This window comes from Mesoplodon bidens, assembly GCF_964165515.1.
Source record: "Mesoplodon bidens genome assembly, chromosome: 16".
NCBI classification, from domain to species: Eukaryota; Metazoa; Chordata; class Mammalia; order Artiodactyla; family Ziphiidae; genus Mesoplodon; species Mesoplodon bidens.
The window spans coordinates 69,890,341-69,913,851 of NC_138173.1; the positions used below are offsets into that span (position 1 = coordinate 69,890,341).

Below are 23,511 nucleotides of genomic sequence, written 5' to 3' on the forward strand. Positions count from 1 at the left end.
CCATATAGGGGTTTATTCGCTGAATGGTATGATGACACGTTCCTCAGAAGTCAGGCTAAGGAAGTTCCCCTCCACCAAGCCACTGGCTCTGATTTTGCATGTCTGACATCACTGGGAAAAAAGGAAGTGTCTATGGAGAAGGACCAGGGTTGGCCCCTTTCCTTGGCATCCCTCCTGCTGAGAAGAGGCACGTCTGCTGTTGCAGAGGAGAGGAAGCTCTTGGCGTGCAGACCTCCATGTCCTATAGAGTGCGGGGATCGAAGGCCCAGCGCAGAAAGAGATGGAGGGCCACAGAGTGTCTTTGACCATCAGAGCCTGGTAGCAGTGTCCCAGGGCCTCGTGAGGGGAGGGGCGGGCGCAGGAGGAAAGGTGGCTGCTATGCAGCTGTGCCTGGCACATAGTCAACGCGTGATAAGTGTCATCAGTGGTCACTGCTGTCTCACGTGCCTGAAGACACTGTTGACCTGAGCAGCTCTGAATGAGAATTCCTGAAGAAGGAGGAACAGTGATTCCATTCCTTCAAACTTCAGCCGACACTTTTCTTTTTTTTTTTTGGCCACGCCTTGCAGCTTGCGGGATCTTAGTTCCCCCACCAGGGATCAAATCCGTGCACCCTACAGTGGAAGTACAGAGTCCTAACCACTGGACCACCAGGGAATTCCCATCAGCTGGCATTTTAGTTTTATGTTTTTTTACATTTTTATTTTTAATGGGCAATCTGGTGAGTGCCTACCCACTGCTCAGTGAGCCTGTTTTGGGTGGAAGTGTTTGTCACATAAATAAAAAGGCTGCCTATGTTGAAACAGGGTCTGTGTGGCTGTTCTCAGGATGGAGCCTACGCGGCCCTGGCTTTGCCAGTCAGGCACTCACATCTCTGCTCCTCTCTCCTGACTCCAGCCTTTGACTTCTACCAGAGACTCCGTGTCCACCTGGGCAGATCCCCACGGGCATCCACCCCTCTGCGGTCCAGCCCCTACGTGCCCCAGTGTGACGCATTTGGAAGTTGGGAGCCCGTGCAGTGCCATGCCGCGACTGGTGAGGGGGGCGGGCGCCCTGGGGAGGCCAAGTGACACCACTTAGAGGAAAGAGCCCGGCCCTGGGGGGCAAGTGAGCTGGACTCTAGGCCTCTGTTTGGCGGCTGGGGGCAAGTCCTTTAGTGTCTCTGGCCTCTGGTTGTCGCATCTGTACAATGGGAGCAGTGGCCTTCTACTAGCCCAAAGGTCACGTGAGTGGTTGCTGCAGTTTCTGGGTGTTAAGGCCTGTGATTGTGGACAATGTTGGGGAGGGCAGACAGACGGGAGGATGGGAGAGGGACCTTACCGGCACTGCTATGCATGCAAAGAGTAAAGTTTTTAAAATTTTTTAAAGATTTTTATTGGAGTACAACTGATTTACAATGTTGTGTTAGTTTCAGGTGTACAGCAAAGTGAATCAGTTATGCATATACATATAGCCACTCTTTTTTAGAGTCTTTTTCCCTATAGGCCATTACAGAGTATTGAGTAGAGTTCCCTGTGCTATACAGTAGGTCCTTATTCGTCATGTATTTCATATATAGTAGTGTGTATTGCGGGACACTCGGGGCAGGTCCCTCGGGGTGCTTCCTAAACTCTGGCTGTGGCTCTTTTCCAGGGCACTGCTGGTGTGTGGATGGGAAAGGAGAGTACGTCCCTACCTCGCTGACTGCCCGCTCCCCTCAGACCCCGCAGTGTAAGAGAAGCCCCCCTGACCCGGGCGGTGGGCGCTGTAGTGGGTGGTGCCCGCTCCCAGCCTGGGGAGGCTCCATGGGCCAGCCCTTCAGATGAGCCCCTGAGAGCAGCCAGACCACACCTCCTCTAGTCCCCAGGCCTGGAAGACTCTCCCTGACCTTGGCCCTTCCTAATTGGTGCTCCTCGTTTCCCAGGTGGAGAGAGGCAGCTGTGTGGGGACAGGGAGCCCCAGGTCTCCCCGCTGCACCTGCTCCCTGGGCAATTTCTGCCACTTCTGTACTTTCAGCAGCCACCTCGCATCTGGTCTATAGTCCAGCCTCTCTCCTGAGTTCACACCCGTGCAATCAAGCACTCACATTATATCTCAGAGATGATACGTCCCATGTGGGTCTTTGTCCCTGAATCTCAGCCTGCTTCTTCTCTGAGGTTCCAGCTCTATGTATAAGGCACCTCCATCCACCCAGATGCACGGCTCTGACACTTGGGCCAACCTGGGCTCCCCACCCCTCCTTGGCACCCATGGCCAGTCTGTTAAGAGGTCCCCTCTCTCCCTGCCAGGCCCCACCAGCTGTGAGAAGTCTCGAGCCAGGGCGCTGCTTTCCAGTTGGAAACAGGCTGGTTCCCAAGGAAAACCATCTCCAAAAGACCTGTTCAGCCCAACCTGCTTAGAGGTAAGCCTCTGAAGGCCCAGGAAGGTTTGAGAGGGAAGCTAGAACTTCCTGGATGGTGATTTTTCTAGTTTTCAATAAATTTGTTTTAGTTGAAAACTCACAGGAGTTCTAGACCTGGGTTTTTGTCCCAGCCCTGGCTGACCCTAGCTGTGTGAACTTGGGTAATTTACTTACCTTCTCTGTGCTTCTCTGTACTTTGTTTTATCCTAAGATCAGGCCACATTTTAATCTTCCCTAGTGTTAGGATTGTTTTGAGGCCCTAAGGAAATATCTTTAATGGAAACTCTTTGAAAAATAATCTACACATATATAGTTTCTGAGGCCATTTGCCACATCACCATGCTCATCACATTTCAGCTTCTCAACATAATTGGGGGACGTAATATATTTCCCTCTGCAGCTCCCTGGATGGTTGTCATGATTTAGTGCAGTGATCGATGTGCAAGCTCTTAGAGAAAGGCTTCTTGCTGGAATCAACCACTTAGGTGCCAAATGATGGATATCTCTGTGCCTCAGGCCCCTTTCCCTGAAGTAGGGGTGATAGGAACACCGCCACCCACTCTGCTAGGCTCCAAGGGGCTCCAAGAAAATCAGATGAAATCAGCAGTGTAGAGGTTAGTGAAATTGCAAATTACTGAGCAAAAGTTTCCTTATTATTATTCCTCATTATTATTATTGTTTGGTGCTGTAAACATGGACCCCAATTATGATGGAGTTTTGTAGAGAAAGTTAATCTTTTATTTTGGCTGACAGCCCCCTACCACTGGAATGAGAGTCTGCTCCATCATCCAGGGTGGCGAGTTCACCCATGGAGAAGGAGAGGCAGAAACCACAGCTCTGATGGAGGGAAAAGGGGTTCAGAGCAGGTCCCAGAGAACCTCTGATCATGTGGTTTCCCAGCCTGTCTCCTGGAGGACCCAGGTGCCAGGAAACAGGACCCAAGACGTCCGCTGCCCAAACTGGATGGCTATGCCTTGGACCCAACTCCCAAAGAAAAGTCATGTTAATGGCTAAAGTGTTCTCAATTTTAAGTCTTTACCCATATTTTCTCAAACCTTTGCTTGGCTTTGACTCTTACCTGTGTAGCTAAAAAGCCGTGTGCCCATGGGTGCATCACCTGATTTCTCTGGGCCTCTCTGAGTAGAATGAGGACAGTGGGCTCCCTACCCCCCAGGGACTGAATGACACCCCCGGGGACGGGGGCCTCCTGGTTATGTTCTCTGTAAATGTCAGGTGTTGTTATGATGGTCATTTCTTGTCTGTGAACATGGCACAGCAGAGTATAAAATGAACAAGTGCTCACAGAAAGCTCAAGGAAACCTCCAGTGACAGCCAGGAAGCCTGGAGGAGCTGCCCTCTCCCTGACACCTGCTGTTACACGCCCTCAGGAGAGATGCTGTTTTCTTCCATCAAGGGTTCTGAGAAGGAACATGCTCAAGGGTCCATCTAGTCCCACCTCCTTCTTTTTTAGATGAGGAAACTCTCCCCAGTGACTCAAAGGAGCTTTCCCAGCATCCCCCAGCTGGCCCTGGGACAGGCCAAGGAGACAGGGGCCCCGGTCAGGGTTTGGGTGGCTGCCTTTTACCTTTTCTTTATTCCCTGTTACAGGTGTTACAGACTCCCTTTCTCCAAGGGATGCTTGTTGAAAATCATTTCTGGAATGGGGGGCATTATTCCAAGAGAGTGGCTGGGCTTTGGGGCTGGGCGGGTTTAGGCCCAGCCCGGGTCTGCCATTCCCCAACCTATGGGATGTTGTTCTGTCAGTTTCCCTCTCTGAGTGAGCCTCAGTTTCCCCCGCCCTAAAATGGGTTAACTGTGGTTCTTGTCTCATGGGGTTATTATAATCACCAACTCAAATAATGTATGTAAAGGGTCTGGAAGAGGACAGCACCTCCCCACCCCCCTCCATTTGGAGAAGCCATCCCCAGTGGTTCTAAAGGAACATTCTTGACGTCTGGCTACCGACCTATCAGCTACAAAATCACCTGCCCTTGGTGACACGACCTCGGCTTTGTCTCAGACAGGAGAGTTTGCCAGGCTGCAGGTGTCAGAGGCCAGCACGTGGTGTGTGGACCCGGCCTCAGGAGAGGGCACACCGCCTGGCACAAACGGCAGTGCCCAATGTGAGTATGGCTCCTCCCCCATTACCCCCTGCCCCACGCGTGAGCACCGGGCGTGGAGCCCCAAGAGCTGGGGCTTCACGTCCCAGCTCGGCCACTTCCAGAGATGTGCAAGCCTCTAACCTCACTGTGCCTCAGTTTTCTCACCTATGAAATAGGGGCGATATTCCTCCACTTCAGTGGGTTCTTGGGAGAAATACACACAGCAGGGATTGGGGCTGTGCTTCGTAACTAGAGGCGCAAACCTGCGCTGGTCCCTATTAAAGTGGGCACTGGTGCTTTCACGGGGGATAAGCTGTGTGGCACCGATGCCACCACAGGCTCCAGCCTGGCTCCGCCAACTGGTTCCCATGGTGAGGTCAAGACGATGTCCCTAAAGTGCAGACATGTTTACGTCCGTCCTCTGCCTGGAACCCATCGACACGCCCCGGGGTCCTTAGGGCCAGGCTCCTTGCTGTGGCTCGTGGGCCCCTGTGTGTGTGGCTCCTGTATCTTCTTTTGCTTCTCTTGTTTCTCCATCTCAGCATCAAGATCCATCAAGATTTCAAGCAGGCAGACACTCTCTTCCTCCAGAGCCTTAATGTGTTCTGGTTCAGCCTCTGCAAACCTCCCACCCCTCTCCCTACCAGCTGGCTAAGTCTTACTCGGCCCACCCATAGGTCCCTCCAGGAAGCCTTTGTGGGCCTCTCCCTTCCACGGCGGAGTTCATTACCTTCCTACGGACTCCTAAACTGCCCTGCACATCTCCTGTTGTCGCCCTTATCATCTGAACTGTGGTTGCTCACTTACTTGTTAGATATCCTTTAAGACACTAAGTTCCTTGAGGGCAGGCAGTGTGTGTGTGTGTGTGTGTGTGTGTGTGTGTGTGTATGGATCAGATAGGGGAGTACAGACCTGAGCGAGGCCCAGGCTTTGCCCTGTCCCAGTTCAACACCCCAGTGGGGAGGTAGCCCCAGAACCTGGGGCCCTGCAGGCAGGTGGCAGTCGGTGGTGGGTGGTGACAAGGGCTATGGCAGCTTCGTGGGCAAAGAGCCCATGTGGCTTGTCTTTGCGTCAAGGCCCCAGCCTCTGTGAAGTGCTCCAGAGTGGAGTTCCCTCCAGGAGAGCCAGCCCTGGCTATGCCCCAGCCTGCACAGCGGAGGATGGAGGCTTCTCCCCAGTGCAATGCGACCCGGCCCAGGGAAGCTGCTGGTGTGTCCTGGGCAGCGGAGAGGAGGTGCCTGGGACCCGCATGGCTGGGAGCCAGCCAGCCTGTGAGAGTAAGTGGTGATGCCGCAAAGGGGCTCCCTGGGCTGGTGGGGTCCTGCTCATCTCTTCCTTTGTCCCGGCTGGGGTTGGGAGGACTCCAAAGGTGCCAGGACAGTGGGGACAGGAAGGGAGACAAGGGAACCGCAAGAGGGATGTGGTTGCGTTGATTTCCGTGATGCTGAAAGTGCGTCTACTTCCTACCAATGCCCAGCCCTGGGGCTCAAACCAGGGACAGCCCATGCAGGGATCTCCTGAGCCGGCGCCTCACAGAGCTCAGGCCCTGGCCTGCTGAGGGGTGCTGTGTCTTGGTCTCCCCATCCTCGAGTGGGGAGGAGGGTACAGACAGCAGAATCTCAGTGAGGGTGGGTCCATCCCAGCCAGGGAGCTTTAGGAATCCGTGGAGGTGTCGATCTGTTTACTTTTATTTCTAGTTTAAAAATCATCTGGATATCAGATATTGAAACATATCTCTTATGAATATATATTATACTATTGAAATACATTATTACTTATTAAAATATATTATTTAATTATCAATTACTTACCTTTCATTCCTCCTATATACTCAAGTCACAGGACATTGCAGTCATGCTAAAATTTATGGGCACAGGTAGGTTACATTATCTGTGACTTTCGTTTCAGAACAGTAAATGAAGACATTGCAAAATATTTATTACAAATTGGGATGCTGGGTCTGGCAGGGTTGAGGAATATTGCACTAAACACTAATTTTATTGCAATTGCATTTCTTTTGCTGTCCTTATTGTTTCGTTGCCTTATTTTTAACTTTTGCGGTCTATAAGCAACATTTTGGAACTGTGGACATATTTAATTAGGTCTAGTGATTTCTATGCGTAAAGAGAATTTTTATATTTGTAAATTTATGTTTACATTGTCAAGAGACAGGGGGTCTCTTCAAAGGAAGGGTGGGAAGGAAGAGTCACCTGCTCTCTTTGTGGGGCTCTGTCCCCTTCTGTCCATTTCCTCACCTGCCCCGAACCTGTGGCGTGTGCCCACGGCTCTCACCACACGCCTTTTCTCCCAAGCCCCCAACTCCCCCTCTCTGTACGGGGCCTGCTTCAAGGGCCTCAGCAGCTTCCATCATGCGGGGAACATAGTAGGTGCTCGATGGGTATTTATGAGTAGAGCTCCCTGCCAGATGCTGCCGAGAGAAGTGATGTGGCAGCCTGAGGGTCGGACGCCGGGCACGTTGAACTTGCAGGGCATCTAAGAGTGGTCTGCACTGTCCGGGACCCAGGAACCAGCCTGAAGTGCCTCCTGCAGGAACAGGTCTGGAAGCACAGCTCTTCTGGGGTCTGGGAAGACTCCATGCGGCTTGGCCTTGCAGGATTCCATGATAATAACTCACCTGTGCAGAGATTTACCTGTTAAAATGTGCTTTTCACATTACTTATCCCATTTCTGCCTCCCAGTGATGCAGGTAAATAGAACAGTCCTACTCCCCATTATACAGATGGCAAAACTGGGACTCACAGAAGCTCGTTAATACGTTGAAAGCCACACCGCTGGCAAATGGAACAGCCAGCGCTAATGAAGCCCCTTCCTGCTGACCTACTGCAGAGCGTGGTGGAGAAAGCTCAGATGTAGGGGCCAGACAGACAGACCTGAGTATCAGCTCTGCCACCTCCCTTGCTGGGTGACCTTGGGCTAGTCCCTTAACCTCTCTGGACCGCAGGTTCCCAATCTGTGAAATGGGCATGGGGAATCGTAGCTATTTCTTAGAGTCATCGTTAAGATTAATTCAAATAGTCTCTGTAAACAGCTTCGCCTGGTGGCTCAGAGGGCAGCCTCCAGGGCCAGGCCTGGCTCCCCACTTGCTGCTATAGGACTTCAGGCAGAAATTTAAGGTCCCCCTGCTTCGGGGTCCTCACCTGTGTGATGAGGGTGACAACAGTCTTGCCTCACAGAGATGCTGTGAAGATGAAATCAGTTCTTGGGAGATGCTTGGGCAGCCCTGGCACACAGTAAACGCGCCGTGTGCACGAGCTCCTGTATAAGAGGCTGGAAGCAGGATCTGGTTTCTAGTCCAGTCACCAGCACGTGCCCCAGGCAAGCCACTCAGCTCCTTTGAGCCTTCATTCTCCTCGCCTCTAAAATGGCAATGATGCAGTTATCCTTTAGGAAGGACTGCGTGACGTTAAGGAGGTGGAGTGCCCTCTCCATGCAGGCCCACTGTGGGTGTTCAGTTCACGTCAGTTTCCATACTTCTTCCTTTTTCCCTCCTCCCCGACCATGGAGCCTGGATGAGTCAAAGCATAGCCAGCGAGTCTGCATTTCAGCGAAACTGGGAAAGAAGGCCGTGGGAAAGCAGGTCGGCTGGGCAGGGTGAGACACTGGCGAGAGGAACATCTGTGTCTCAGATGACGCGGAGACCCCAGGAGGAGATGCCTTCCCAGCCAAGTCAAAGCACTCACTGGCCCACTCCCAAAACAGGCCATGGAGGGGAACCAGAAGAGCCACAGGGTACAGAGCCATCCTGGGGGCCTGGAGGGGAACCTGCATTTATTGAGGTTTACTCTGTGCACCGGGGGCTCACACGTGCATATTCCCTCACTGACCCCTCGCTTTTCACACACACATACACACACGCCTGGCACACTCGTGGAGAACATAGATTCTGGGGTCCGGTTTTGCTGTGTCCTAGCTCTCAGATCACAGGCAAGATATTTACCCTCAGTGTGCCTCAGTGTTGGCATCTGGGAAATGAGGATAACGGGACCTACCCCACAGCTCTGTGGGGAGAATTGAAGGAGTTGATATTGGCGATGCTCTTAACAGTATCCCTGGCACATACCAAGGGCCACACAGTGGTTTTTAAATAGAGATGTGGTATTGGAGGCTCAGATGGTGAGGGGTTTTCCCTGGGGTCCCGCGGGAAGGATGAGAGTCAGTTCTGGGCCCACATATGGGTCCAGCTGGGGATCCTGCATGAGTCCTGAGAGGGACCTGGCCAAGTAGTTGCAGGAAGCCTCGGAGGACAGAGGAAAGAGCGTGGGCTGGAGACGCGGGGGCATGCAGGCTCCAGTGCCGCTCTGCCTGGCGTGAGGAGGAGCTTGGCCTCGTCAGCCTCAGTGGCCTTGGCTGCAAATGGGGGCCTGGCTGCTGGTGTGGGAAGCCCCTCGCAGGTCCTCGGCCCCTGGCCCGGGCGCCCTCTCACGTGAGAGCTCACAACTCAGCGGTGCTCTGGCTTTCCAGGTGCCCAAAACCTTCCCTTCTGTCCTTGGCCCACCTTGGTGGTCGGAAGTGCCAGGGACCTTTATCGCCATCCTAGAGGTCGGACACGGAGGCTCAGAGACATATGGGGCTGCGCAAAATCACGCGCTCAGCACGGAGGGGTGGAGTCCTCCCCCAGCCTGGCGAGCCCGCCGTCTAAGCCAGAAGTAGGGCCGGGGCCTGGGAGACATCCATGAGCCATTATAACACCGAGTGTTGAGGGCTCTGGAAAGGGTATGCTGGAGCCGGGGAGCCCAGGGAACAGCACCCTCCCATCCCTGAGCAGCACCAGACTAAAGGGCCTTTCCCTGATGGGGTTGTGCTTCGATTCAAAGAACCAGCACTCAAGCCCTGGCTCTGTCCCTCCAGATCCTCAGACCTCAGTTTCCTCATCTGTAAAAGGGGGATGATAAAACCGGGGATACCTGCTTCATAGGGTTATTTTGAGTGAGGTCCAATTAAGTATCGATCATGACAGAGTTAAACAACCTCTAAAATTCATGGTAAATATCAGCTATTATTTCTCTCAGAAGTTTACCCTCGTGGTGCATCAAATGCTATTTCATTGTTCTGAAAGGGTGAATTCACATCCTATAATTTCCAATCAGGCAATGATGTATTATGCTTGTTGTTATTGTTAATAATAATAATAACTAACATTAATGACCATTTATTAGCTTCCAGTAACTCCTCTGAGCTCTTTACATGCCTTAATTCATTTTGATTCACACCATCCCCAGGTGGTAGGCACTACTGCTATCCTCACCATTTGATGGGCGAGAAAACGGAGTCACAGTGACAGTGATTAACTTGCTCTAGGGGGCTCAACTAGTAAATGATTGGGCCAGGATTCAAAGTTTGCAGGCTGGCCCCGTAGCCCACAGGCTGACTCTTCCCATCCCCAGCGTATACATGGTACTTGGTTAGAGCCAACTCAATAAGCCCTCAAACTACAGTGCAAAATTTTGGCCAGAGGCCATCGTCTTTATTAGATAAAAGACCCAGGCTGCCCCCTGGAGATCAAAATGGGTCATTCTCCATCTTTGAGGCCCTCAAGTACTCCTGAGTCACATGTGGGTTGCAGATTTTAAAGCCAGACATATGCAGGCAGCAAGGCTATGCTTCAGTCAGATGATTAACTAAATCTCTAGCCAGGTGTGAAATTGTCGCATGGAGTATGTCTGTCCTTTAATTTACTTAGTTACCTACTTATTTAACACATACTTATGGAGCTTGTGTTCTGGGTCAGCATTGTGCCATGGCCTGGGTGAACAGAGGAAAGGGGTCCTCTTTCCTCTCGGAGCTCAATCCAGTGGGGAGACCAGAATGCAGATAGAGTCTTGAATAATTGATAACACGGCGCGGGAGTGGGGGGGGGTGCGTCTACTCCAAGTGGCCTGAGAGCTTAGAGAAAGGAGGCCTAAGTCGGCCTGGGAGAACCATGGAAGGGGTTAGACAGTTTGAGGGGTTGAACTGATAACTGAGGACCTGAAATGGAACCTTCTAGGCAGATGAGCAGGCAGAGGGAAGGGCATGGGGTGTGCAGCCAGCCTACGGTCAGGAAATGACAACTATGGGGCAAAACGGGGCTGGAGGAGACCAGAGCAGAGAGAGGGAGTCGGGTCAGCAGGCGCTCGGGGGGTCTTGAGAGCCAAGTCCAGCTCCATTTCTTTGCCGGCGGCGGGGACTGGATTGGACATGGGAGCAGAAGGGCAGGGGATGAGGCCCAAACGCAGGGAGCTGGCGAGGAAGCTTCGAAAGCCATTGAGAAAGAAGATGACAGATGTCTACATGAAGGAAGTGCAGTGGGGATGAAGAGAAGTCGAGGACGTGTGAGCCACTGCCTCGGCTGATGGGCAGAGGAGGTGGGACCGTCTTGGCTGGCTGCCGTGTTCCTGGTTGGAGGTGCCAGGCCTTGAGCTCGGGGTGCTGAAGCCAGAGTGGGTGTGGGCAGCAGACACTGCGTTCTGGACCCGTGGGCTTTGAGGTGGAGGAGACTAGCTGGGAATGGGACTTAGAGATGCGCAGAAGCTCAAGAGGGCCTGAGCTGGAGGTGGAGGGACGAGGGTCATCCCTGCTCAGGCGTGTGATAAAACTGAGAGAAGATGGGCTCGGCCGGGCGGAGGGCGGGGCGGGGCGGGGTGGGGGCAGGCCCAGGCTGGTCTGAGGGAAGGGAGGGCGGGGGGCCCCGTGCGATGAGCGGCAGTGAGAGGGGCAGCGCTCAGCCCCACGCTGGGCAGGTGCCCACAGCTGTCCCTTTCCTGCTCCTAGGCCCGCAGTGCCCACTGCCCTTCAACGTGTCGGATGTGGCCAGCGGGGCCCTCCTGTGTGCACCAGCCTCAGGCCCAGGAGGGGCTGCCGTGCAGCGGTGCCAGCTGCTGTGCCGCCCGGGCTACCGGAGTGCCTTCCCCCCAGAGCCGCTGCTGTGCAGCCTGCAGAGGAGACGCTGGGAGTCGCAGCCCCCTCAGCCCCGTGCCTGCCAGCGTGAGTGGCCCCAGGAAGGGCTGCCCGGTGCCCGGCTCCCTCTCAGGGCTCGGGGCCGAGGCCTTCATTTTCCCCACCCGAGTGTAGCGTGTCCACCGTAAGCCAGGTGGCATCAGAGCAGGAGAGAAGGCCCAGTGGAGCATTTTCTTCTAGAAGGAGCAGATGTGCTTCCCAGACCCCGGGGGGGGGAAGCTCTATTTGTGGCTTCTCTGGAGCAATCTGCCCCTTGAGACACCTGCCATCATTTTGGGCTCCTGGATACAGGACTGCATTCAAGATGCAGGTGCTCCAATGGCCGTAATGGTTACTATGGTGTTGGCAAGCTTAGAGCTGCTGGTCCGGCATCTGAGAGGGACAGTGACACTGCCACGCCAGCCCTGCCCCCAGGTCCACCTGGAGCTCCGGGGTGTGGCATCCTTTCTGATCACTGTGGGCCTGGGCCATATTTAAATATGGGCAGATCTCCTTCCTCCTGTTCTCATAGAAAACCCACTTTCACATGCACGTGGCTGTGAGGCCACATCAGGCTCTGACTGCACCCGCCTTGGCAAAGGCTGGCCGTGGTTACTCACAGCCAGGCCAGGCGGGGGCAGACTCGGGGACCGGCGCTGGGTCCACCCAGTGCAGCGGGAGGGGCATTCAGGAGAGAGACCCAGATCCTGGGACTGACTGTCACAAGGCTCTGGGTGGCTGGTAGAGCGTCAAAGGATGGTATTTGTCGTAAAGCATTCTGAAATAGAGAATACTATCCAGAAAAATTTCAAAATATGATTTGGACAAATAAGTGGCCTATTTCCCAGGATGATGACAGAGTGGCCTGAGCCGAAATTAAGTCCAGACTGGTCACGACTGAGCAAGGGACTTGGGAGAACAGAGGCACAGGTCCTGAGCTCCTAAAGTGGAGTGCAGGGCTGCTGTGTACGACTGTGCAGGTTGTGCACTGAACAACCTTAGAGAAAGCCTTTCACATAGGCTGTGGTGAAACTCTTAACTGGCCAGACCAGGTGCAGTGGCCCTGTTTGAGTGCAAGGTACTGTGGAAGATTTTCCAACAAGAATGTCCAGGTCCCATGTAAATGTAAAGCGGCCTGGTTTAGAGGCTGAGGCAGGACTGAGTTTGCTGTGAGGGTGCGAAGTAATTTGAGATGAGCCGGCATGCTAGGAAGTAGTTAGACTGAGAGGGTGACAAGCAAGATGGCAGTGCTCGTGGGCTCCAAGCTAAATGAAGAAGGGTTATTTTTGCAGAGGAAAAACCAAACAAGGCAAAGAAAAGGATCCCGCAGCTCTTCCGTCCCCGTCTGCTGACCTCCGGTGCTTGCCTGCAGGGCCCCAGCTGTGGCAGACTCTCTGGACCCGAGGGCAGCTCCAGCTCCAGCTCCCGCCGGGCAAGGCGTGCCACGCCGACTACGCAGGCTTGCTGCCGGCTTTCCAGCTCTTCCTATTAGACGAGCTCACAGCCCGCGGCTTCTGTCAGATCCAGGTATGTGCCTGGCCTTCCCCACAAGGGGGGCTTGGACTGAGCTGAGGGTCCCCGGGCAGAGAACCTCAGATTTCAAATGAACTTACAGTTCAACCCACGGTCCTTTTACCAATGGGCAAACCGAGGCCCAGGATGAGAAAGTAACTCAGACGAGGCTAATGACATAGAGGCAGAGGCGGATCTGGTATCGATCTCATCATCGGCCATTCTTTCTGCATAAAGATCCAAACCAAATGTGTGCTGAGCGCTTAGACTGTGCCAGGCACTGTTAGCATGGCTTAGTGAATGAGATCCTCACTGGAACCCTATTATTTTTACCGTTTTCTTACTAGAGAGTAAAAATAATTGGCCAGAGTCACACAGCTGGGGAGTGGTAGAGCCAGGCTGGCTGACGTGAGGACAGAGCTGTGGTCACCACATGGTACTGTCCCCACCCGTGAAGAAAGAGCCTGGGCACGGGGCAGGGAGGCTGCAGTGGTGCGACACGCTCTCTGAGCTGCTGTGCCGGGGCGGTCCTTAAATCTGTGAGGAGGCATCATGGATCCTCCTTGGAAGGGAAATGTTACCTGCCAACTGGAAAGACATGGTTACCGGAGAGTTTTTAGCTGTGTAATAGGCAAGGACTTCGGTGATTTGAAGTCCCTGGCGTTCACAGAGGGAGTCTTTAAAAGTCACTCAGTTTAATAAGTCCTTGTTCTGCTCAAAGGCTGCTATGCTCATCACTCATCTCTAGCGCCTCATGTTAAGAATTTCGGAGAACACACATGTTCACAAAACCAGATACCAAGAGTATTGATTTTAAAACAAAGAGAAACAAACCTTGCCCCCTTTTATCTAAAGAAAGGCACTTGACAGCGGTATCAGCAATATTTATTGGTTAGTGAGCACTGGTTGTATTCCTGGTGCCAGGCTGGAAGTTCTACTTCCCGTATCTCTAATGATTACAGCACCCTGCTCAGTGGGTGTCATTAGCCCTTGATTGGTAAGTGAATTAACTAAAGCCCATGGAGAGTAAGTAAGTTGCCCGAGATTTCACATCACGGAGTAAGTCTAGACTCTCACTACACCAAATCTGTTCATTCTTTCACTCATTTTCTCCCTCCTTCATCCTTCCATTTAGCAAGTGTTTGGGTGCCTGGTACAGGCCAAGCATGGTTTTAGGCACTGAGAATTGTCAGAGATAAACAAAGCCAGACACTAGTTACAGCGGCCAGAACAGATTTTCATCAGTAATATACTGATGCTCCGCAGCCCCTCAGCCTCTCTGAAGCTAATTCAATCTATAACGTGGGGTGATGACAGTTCTGACTCCACAGGCCTGTTTTGGAGACTAAACTAGCTAATATCTTTAAAGCGCTTCACGCAGGGCCTGAATAATGGAGGATGTTCAAAAAGTGTGCGCATTGCCTCCCGGGAATGCCAGGTGCCTGGCACACAGCAGTTCTCCAGTGACAGCGGCACGAACCCCACGTCCACTGGCGCACCTGCACCCTGGGCGTTGTGGGGTGCACGGCACACAGTAGGTGCCTGGTACCAGTCTGTGACTTGACCTGCCATCCATGTTGAATGGCCTCCTGCAGCCCAGGGCCTGTGTGGAGAGGGCATCTTCTGGACCCTGAATGAGGTGGTCGAGGTCTCTCGTGCAGCAGGCTGACAGCCAAGGCCCAGATCGACTCTGGATCGTGGGTCGGACAGATGTCACTTTCCTTCACAGACCCTTCCTTTTATACAGAACCTTCTCATTCTCCTCTAGATGCCCAAGCTTCTGATAAACTAACACCCCCTGGGGCTTGATATAGAAGCTCTTGGGATGTTGCTCTTGAAAGAGCACGATGGGAAGAGGGCCCAATGAGGCTTGTGTTGAACCCCGGCCCCTGCCCGGCACTGTCCCCAGGCTAACCAGGCACCACCACCGTCCATCCGCCCACCCTGCCCTGCAGACGGTCAGGGGTCACTGAGGGCCGCGCTCAGGTTGGGAGGAGAAGCCAGGCCACGTGGTCACAGTGGAGGAGTTGGTGCTTCCCGGGAGGGAGGGTCGTGTCCTGCTGGATGTAGGTGTTGTGAGGACATTGGCCGAGTCGGCAGAAGTTGTTTCTCCAATGAAGTACAGCCCCGTGAATTCGGAGTGTTTAGGCTTTCTTGTGTGTGTGTGTGTGTGTGTGTGTGTGTCTGTGCCCTTTTAATTTTATTTTTTTGAGAATCTTTTAATCTTTATTTTTTTCTAAGTATATTTGTTTTCTTTGTAGTTTATTTTATTTTATTTTTACATATATGTGTATTTATTCTTTTTCAAACTCTTTTCTCATTTACGTTGGCTTTTACTCTGCTTACACCTCTGTCTGCAGGCTGTGTGACCTGAGCAGGCGATTAAACCTCTCTGAACCTGGAACCTCATTTTCCAGCTCTCTCAAGGCTGTGTCCTCCCAAACGGCTCCCACTGGGGACAGGTGGTGGGTGTAGAGCAGACCCTCTGAGGACAGGGGAGGGTCTCAGGAGCTCCGATTGCCCGGGGCCAGTTCCCGGGTCAAAGGGTGGTCACGACCTCTCCACAACCTTCTCCGACAGTAACATAAGCCAGTTTAGGTGCCTGGTGCAGCCTCGGCAATGCTGGCTCCCTGCTCTGTGTTCTTGAGCTCATGTCTCCCTGCAGGTGAAGACGGCTAGGACCCCTGTCTCCATCCCCGTCTGCGACGACTTCACGGTGCGGGTGGAGTGTCTGAGTGGGGAGCGGTTAGGAGTCAATGTCACGTGGAAATTGCGTCTGGAGGATGTCCCACCTGCCTCTCTCCCGGATCTGCGTGACATTGGTATGTTTTCCCGCACTGCTGCCTTGAAGGTTCACAGACTCGCTGGGTCTCAGTGTTCCTATCCGTCAGATGGAGCCACTGCGGCTCCAGCGCCTTCCTGTGGGGCTCAGGGAGGGAACCATGTGCCTGGCCCGTGGGAGGGGCTAGTTCCTGAGGAGTTTATAAAAAGCAACAGAGTTCTGGTCCATAGCTGACTAGAGCTAAATAATATCACCCGACTGCGCTTGTGAGAACCTTTTCTAATTCTCCTCTTGGTTTTCTGGGCACAGAGAAGGAAGACAGGTGTGAAGTAGGGGAGGGTGGGGCAGGGTGAGGGCGTCTCCGTTTGTTTATAATTTATGTCCTGCCTACTTCCAATCAGAGAACATCTCAGACCACTGACACTGTTTAAACACATTATTAACACTATTTAAAATGGAGTGGTAACGATACGGATGAATCGAGAGTAGAAAGATCTAAGGAGAAGCAGAGTGGACCTTACGATCGTTACTCTGAACCAGGGTGGGACATAACCCATGGGCTTCTGACCAGAGGGTGGAAGCTTCTCCACTTCCTCTTCCACTATCTGGTGGCCAAACGCCGAGGGTGAGGGATGGCTGGAGCTTGACTTCTGTTCTATGAGGGGGAACTTGTAGAAAACGCCGCAGTGTAACCCAGGAGGCAGACTGTATGTATGTCAGACATTCTGCAGTGCCTGTGACCCTAATTACCATCTCCCCCCCAGTAGCGTTATGAATTAAGGGTCACTTTTTGTTTTCCTCTGGAAACAACCTGCATAATTTGGGTATGTTTGAAGCTACAAATGGATGAGATGTTTATTCCTGGCGTCCATGGCCTGGGGCTGCCTTTACCGTAGCCGTTGTGGCATGAATGTTCGTTGCGTGCTGGGACCCTCCCCAGCTCCAGATGTAGTGCTCACCCATCTGCTTTCTTCCTAGGAAACACTTGGAGTTCGACAGCTGGAGGCCTTCTCAGCGTTTAGCTGAACCTGAGACGGGGCCTCTTCCTTCCCTTTGACCGGCCCCATCACATTCTCTCTTGTAATCCTCACCAACTGCAAGAGGGGCATTCCTAGCCCCATTTTTCAGATGGGGAAACTGAGGCTCAGGGATGGTGGCTTGGCAAAGCTTGGGACAGTCGTGTATCTGGATAGTGTACCTTAGATGAGTGACTGAGGTCATGATATCCTATACCGGTGGGGGTCACATTGCTGCCACAGAAATGACAGGAGCTGGAGATCTGGTTTGGAGTCCTAGCTGTGCTTCTGATTCTGTGTATCTTTGGGTCAATCAACCCCCTTCTCTGGGTCTCAGTTTCTCCCTCTGTAAAATGAGACAGTGGGAAAGGCCTATGTCTCCTTTCGCTGTGGACATTCTGCGTGGCTCTGTCCCTGGATCCTCCCTGACCCTTGCAGGAACAATGACACTCCTGCCTCATCTTGTGTCTTGCAGAGGAAGCCTTGGTGGGCAAGGATCTCATTGGGCGCTTTGCAGATCTGATCCAAAGTGGAAAATTCCAGCTTCATCTGGATTCCAAGACGTTCCCAGCAGACACGTTCATCCGCTTCCTCCAAGGGGACCGCTTTGGCACCTCTCCCAGGACACAGTTTGGGTGCTTGGAAGGATTCCACCAAATCTCGGCCACCAGCAACGCCAGTCAGGACCCACTGGGGTGTGGTAGGTTCCCCCTCTCTCCCTGGACTGCTGTTACTGAGCCATGCGAGGCTGTGGAAAAGGCCACAGAGCTCTGATAGAGGTTATTCTGACATACAGAGTGGAGACTCATTCATTTATTTATTCGATGAAAGCTTTTCAATTGTCCAAATATACTCACAGGCATATAGTTATCACCCACCAGGTAGTAGCTGAAACTAGAGGCAACATGACAGAGGAAGAGCCCCCATGTTTGAGGTTATCCTTCCTCTTAGTCCTGGATGAGCTTGGACCCTGTGGCCTGGGCTGCACTGTCTTGGTGGAGAAGGCCGATGTCTACCCTGTGTGCTCCATGACTTTTCCTAGTCTGGTTATGGCAACACGTTACTCACCACCATCCCCAAATGGCCAGTGATCATCCCAGGACATGATGGTTCAGGGGAAGTGATTCCTGGTGGAGGTTTACTGGGCTGTTCAGCAGCAGCCTTGGAAACCATTCTCACTAGACTGCAGCTGCCGGTTCCCTGGATAGAAGCTGTGTGATTTGCTGCCATAACAAATCACCACAAATGTAGTGGTTTAAAACAACACCCACTTATTATGCTATAGTTCTGTAGGCTTGAATTCTCACACAGGGCCTCACTGGGCTCACATCAAGGTGTCAGGAGGGCTGCATTCCTACCAGAGGCCCTGGGAGGGAATCAGTTTCCTGATTTTTCCAGCTTCTAGATGTTGCCCACATTTCTTGGCTTGTGGCTTCCTTTCTTCATCTTCAAAACCGGCAGTGTTGTAGCTCTCAGGCTGTTCTTCCGTAGTCACAGCCCCCTTGGATGCTGTCTGTCACTTCTAAGGACCTTATGATTGCACACAGCTGGGTAATCCAGGACTCTCCCTATTTTAAGGTCTGTTGACTAGCGACCTTAATTCCATCTGCAACCTTAGTTTCCCTTTGCCATGTGATCTAACATATTTACAGTTTCCAGGGATTAGGACATGGACCTCTTTGGGGGCCATTGTTCCATCCACTACTGAAACTTCCAGGGCCTCATGGTGAGAAGTCATCCTCCCACATGGCATGAGACAGAGGCATTTTTATTGAGCTGAAGAGAGAGAATATGTTTCTCAGTTATTTATTTTTCCATTATTCATGTTGGTTGCAACACAAAAGCTATAAGGCCTTTCCTCTTATGAAATGCATGCCAAATTCTAAGCTCCACACTGGATTTCAGACGCAGCTAACTCTTAACACGGAAACCAGAGACACAACCACTTCTTGCTAATATTTACAGAGGATCTTGCAGTTTACAAAGCACCTTCACAAATACTTAACTCTCACTATCGCCCCCGGTGGCAGGTCATCTCCCCATTTGACAGGCGAAGAGGCTGAGGCTCAGACGAAATGAGGTCATGTGTCTGTAGTGCCCAGAGCAGGGCTGGCTCAAAGGAGGGACTCAGTTCTCTGTGGATGAGTTACCCCAGGTCCTCTGGGCCCAGAGCTCACGATCCTTCCACCTAAACAGAGCTGCCCAAACAAAGAAGATGAGAAGTAGAAGCAGGCATGGATGGTGCCACCTGCCAGGGTGGGAGAAAACAGGGTCACAGCAACGGAGGTGATTGAAACACCTGCCACTGTGTTCTCAGACTTGCTGTTAAGAGCCCTGGGCTCCACTGCCGAAAGCTCATTGTGCGTGTGTGTGTGTGTGTGTGTGTGCACAAGCACGCGTGTATTGGGAGGAGGCTGCTTTTATAATCACCCCAGGCAGTGTTGATAAGGGGGTCTGGGAGCCCCACTTGCAGAGGCTCACCCACCTCGGGTGCCCCCTCTGGAGCATGGAGCCAAGAGGCGGGACAGCAGGAGATGGAGAGAGGGACTAGTCAAGCGCCAGGTCCCCATTTCCTGTGTGTACAATAAAGGGGGTGGACTGGGAATCTGGTCCTAGGTTCCCTCTAGGGAACACGGTTGATGATTAGATGACCATTTCCTGTCTACCAGGACGGATAGTGCAGCTCAACTGGGAAGTGGGAGGGGAAGCTGAGCCAGGAGCACAGACAGACTTGCCTGACGGGTGTCAAGCAGTGGGGACCCAGGGAATCACAACCCAGCCTTGGGGTGACTGGACTTCAGAGAGAGTGGGAGTCACAGGGTGGGCCTGTGTATGAAAGGTTTGGCCAGGGCTGCACTTGCTGCAGATCAGGCGTGGCCACCTTTTTCCGTAAAGGGCCAAAGCAAGTCTTGTAGCCTTTGCAGACCATTCTGTTTCTGTCTCATGGACTCAGCTCGTCCACTGTGGGGAGAGAAACGTGGCTGTGTTCTAATAAAACTTTGCTTGCCAAACGGAAGGTGAGCTGAATTTGACCTGAGGGCTGTAGTCTACCCATCCTAGCTCTACACAAACCTACATTCTGTTCTTCAACTGCAGCAGCTTTTTACCAAGTTACAGAGCATTGTTGATGATACCATTCAGCCCCACCCCTTATTCCAAATGGTTAGAAACATCCAGAATGGAATTCACAAAAGCTGTACCAAAACCCCCGGATTTTCTCCAGTGTCGATGATAACATCCATTCTCTATTGAATTTCTACATTGCTGTGGTCCAGGCTGTCAGGTATTTTTAATGCCATGGGGTGGACGAAGCAGCTGGGGGGCATAACTTAAGAGTGTTAGGAAGACCTGGGTTCAAGTCTTGGCTCCAGCACCTTCTCAGTGTGGGTTCTTGGGACACTGCCCATCTTCACTAGGCGTAATCTGGAAAACAGGGACAGTAATACCTACTTCATGGCATTGTGATTTGCATAGCTGAATATAATCTATACAAAGCACATTGCTTCACACAAAGTGAAACTTCAGCCACGTGAGATTTAAACTCAGCCCTGCTGTTTCCAGATTCTTTGTTCTGTCCGCTGATTCACAAGTCTCCCTTCTCAACAAGGGCCCTTGGTGAAATCACGCCCTCGGATTCTTGTATCTATTCTTACTGGCTCTTTTTCCTTCTGAAGCACATCTGGAATACAGCTGTGAGGCTACAAGCAGAGCATTGTCCTGTGGAGATAAGGCAGGGTTTCTGTGTGTCGTCTTGGGGGGCCAATCTGGATGGTCCCCCGGGGGGACAGTGACTCAGGGAGATCGGTGGGAATGTCCACCTCCCATGACTCAGGCAGGCCTGGCAGCCTTAATCTAGGCAGTGCCTACTGCAAGGGGTGGAGGCCTTGTTTGCACCTCCCATGCAGTCAGTTACATTCACCCTCTTGCCTCACTGCCAGCCAGGTGGCTTCCCCTCAGAATTACCTGCTGGCAACCTTCATACCAGGTTGGTCCATTAAGGAGGATCCCAGAGAAATTGTCTGGATTTTCCATTTCCATTCTGAACAACATTCACTGTCACTCGTTCACTGCAAATTCTTATAATAGAGCTAGTTCTCTACGGATTTCTTCCTGAAGTAACATGTTATGTCTTGTTTCCTCCCTCCCTCCCTCCTTTCCTTCCTTCCTTCTTTCTATTCATGCATCTGTCCTTCCTCCCATCCATCTTTCCATCCATCCATCCATCCATCCATCCATCCATCCATCCATCCATCCATCCATTCCATCCAAACTTTCAAAATATAATTATGTATCAAATACCATGTGACATTCTTAGGGAAGCAAAAGTCATAGCTCCACTTTCAAGGAGCTCACAGTCTAGCTGAAGAGAGGTTAAGTGAAAAGACAGCTAAAATATCATGTGAAAAGCCTTTTGCATCCCAGTCAGGGCAGTCAGGGATGGCTTGCTGGGGTTATAAAGGCTGGCGTGAAGTCTTACAGGCTAGTTAAAATTGTCGCTTGGACAAAAGCAGACAAGAAGTGGCTTGTGTGTGTGTGTGTGTGTGTATGTGTGTGTGCCCCCATGTTGAGTTCGCTAAAGTGATGAAGGACATTCCAGAAATGGAGATTAGTGCAAAAGCAGGGAGTTACGAAGTGCTGTGGCTTTATGGGGGCAGTGCACATGGTTTGCATGACTGGAGAATGGGGCCTGAGAGATAGGAGAGGACCAGAGTGGGAGAGGCCTGGGGGCACAGCAAGGGGCTTGGTTTGGTGGGGTCACCAGGGGCGAATTTTAAGTTGGAGAGTGACGGGGCCAGGGGTGGGGTTGAGCAAAGCAGGCTAAGGAGTGAAGGACAGTTATGCTTCCTCAGATATTTTTCTTCAGCAGAAACACGGCTGCTGTTTGTTGCTTGGGGACTTTGGGAATGGGTTGGCTAGAGGGATGGCATAACCCCAAAGCTTTGTGAAACGTGCAAACTCAAATTGGCCAAATTGCCTCATTTTACGGAAGAGGGAACTGAGGCCCCAGGGATTTTCCAGTGATTTCCATGAAGGGATTTAACTGAGGGATAGACATCCAGTTGTTGCGGTGGACTCAGGGTCTCTGGGGGGACCCACCTGCTGGGGAAGGAGGCAACGGAGCCTCACCGTGATGTTCACAAAGGTTCCTTTGGGCGGAAAAGACTCTTGACGTCAGACATGGAAAGAAACAGAACGCAGGTTCCTTGCGTGTGGTCGAGGGGCCTGAAACGTATGGCAGCAAAAATTCCCAGCTCTCTTTTTTCTGCTCCTTCACCTGCACCCTGGGTTCAGAGGCAGCAACTCAGACTGGCTTAAAAGGTTTTGTTTTCCTTTAGCAATGAACTTGGAGACTACTTGAAAAAATAGCCACAGTACTGAGGTAAAAATACTAGAGATGATCAACAATGTGACTCATAGAAGTAACGAAACCCCGCTCTCTGAGCGAAGATGTGCATGGCACAGGGCAGGCCGGAAAACACACCATCCAGTTTCCAGGGTGTGCCTGGAGTTTCTGATTTACTCAGAAACACCACATACGTATGCACGCTCCAGAGAGTAGCCCTCAGGTCCACGCTGGCTCCGTTCCAGCACATCCTACACGTTTGTGCTCACTTCTTCGTCAAAGGAAGGTGGTTGAATTGGTGTGTGGGGAAAAGGCTTTGGTTTGGCGAGAAGGGGGCTTGACTCCCACCCCTATCATCTCGCTGCCTGGTTGACCTTGCCCTTGAACATGAGTTTTCTCCAGGCTAGAATGGCGCTGATAGCTTTCCCATAACGTGGTGGCATTGTAACACATGGCACTGTGCTTGGCGCATTCTGCAATTTTACTTCCTCCCTGCCCTTTTCAGAAAAGCATGCTGGGGGCGTCATGCATGAATGTCCTGAGGCTCAGCTTTCTCATCTGTGAAGTGCGAGTGGAACGCTAACTCCCGGGTGTGCTGTACTGATGTACATGCAGCACATAGCGGAGTGCCAGGCACAAAGACAGCGCTCCCAAGAGTGCGCACGCTTTTGGCTCCCACCCTTACTGGGTAACAGCTCACTTCTTCTAGAACTTATTTGGCAAAATCTCCAGAACACAACCCTGAATCAAGAAAAAAGACAAAATAGAACCTCCTTCCGCCATCCCCTTCTCTGAGCTGTCAGAATCTGTGTGGCCAAGTTCACGCGCTCACCTCAGAGCAGAGCTCTGGGATGCCAACTTAGAACCCTTATGCGACATGCATGTGTCCAGTTTGGGTTTCTAGTTTCTCAGCTCGTATCATATTGGAGGAGGCAAATTAGGAAGGGTTGGGAGTGTTAGAACCAGAGGGACAGAAAGCACTGAGACTGCTGATTGACAGGGGAGCACGGGGAGGAGACGAATGAGGTGAATGAGGCATCCAGGGTGCAAGACGTGAGTAGGTCCTCACTCTCGGGGTCACACTTGGAGTTTCTGAGTAAGTCAGACTCCACAAGCCAACTGTGAGGGCCTCTGTCAGCCCTGTGCCCTGGCCGTCTCACTCACTTCCCAGTAGTCCCAGGTCTGAGCCATGCCATCACCGACTGACCAAGAGGGAGAGGCCACATTCGAGTGAGATGGTGCTGAATTGCTGAAATCACCCCACAGAGGGAGGGCACCCTGTTTGGACAGAGTAGGTGCTGAGGTTGGCTGCCAGGAATGACTCCCTCAAGTCTAGAATGAATTACCATGTGTTGAGCACCTATGAGTCTGGCATGATGATATGTGCTTTCTGTACATCATCACTGCACCCCAACGGGATAATATTATTAATCCTTTTT

At 52.1% G+C, this 23,511-nt stretch overlaps 1 protein-coding gene across 1 annotated transcript in view; it reads left to right on the forward strand.

Annotated features, from left to right (window-relative positions):
- Nucleotides 1–23,511, forward strand: part of TG (thyroglobulin) — a gene marked incomplete at its 5' end in the record, with an annotated part of 239,511 nt that overhangs the window by 25,278 nt on the left and 190,722 nt on the right. Inside the window, 9 exons of the mRNA XM_081258080.1 lie at nt 898–1,035; nt 1,633–1,710; nt 2,268–2,380; nt 4,401–4,503; nt 5,559–5,759; nt 11,254–11,466; nt 12,791–12,945; nt 15,596–15,752; nt 17,204–17,428. Coding sequence (XP_081114206.1) covers nt 898–1,035; nt 1,633–1,710; nt 2,268–2,380; nt 4,401–4,503; nt 5,559–5,759; nt 11,254–11,466; nt 12,791–12,945; nt 15,596–15,752; nt 17,204–17,428 — 1,383 coding nt within the window. The remainder of the gene's footprint in view (nt 1–897; nt 1,036–1,632; nt 1,711–2,267; nt 2,381–4,400; nt 4,504–5,558; nt 5,760–11,253; nt 11,467–12,790; nt 12,946–15,595; nt 15,753–17,203; nt 17,429–23,511) is intronic.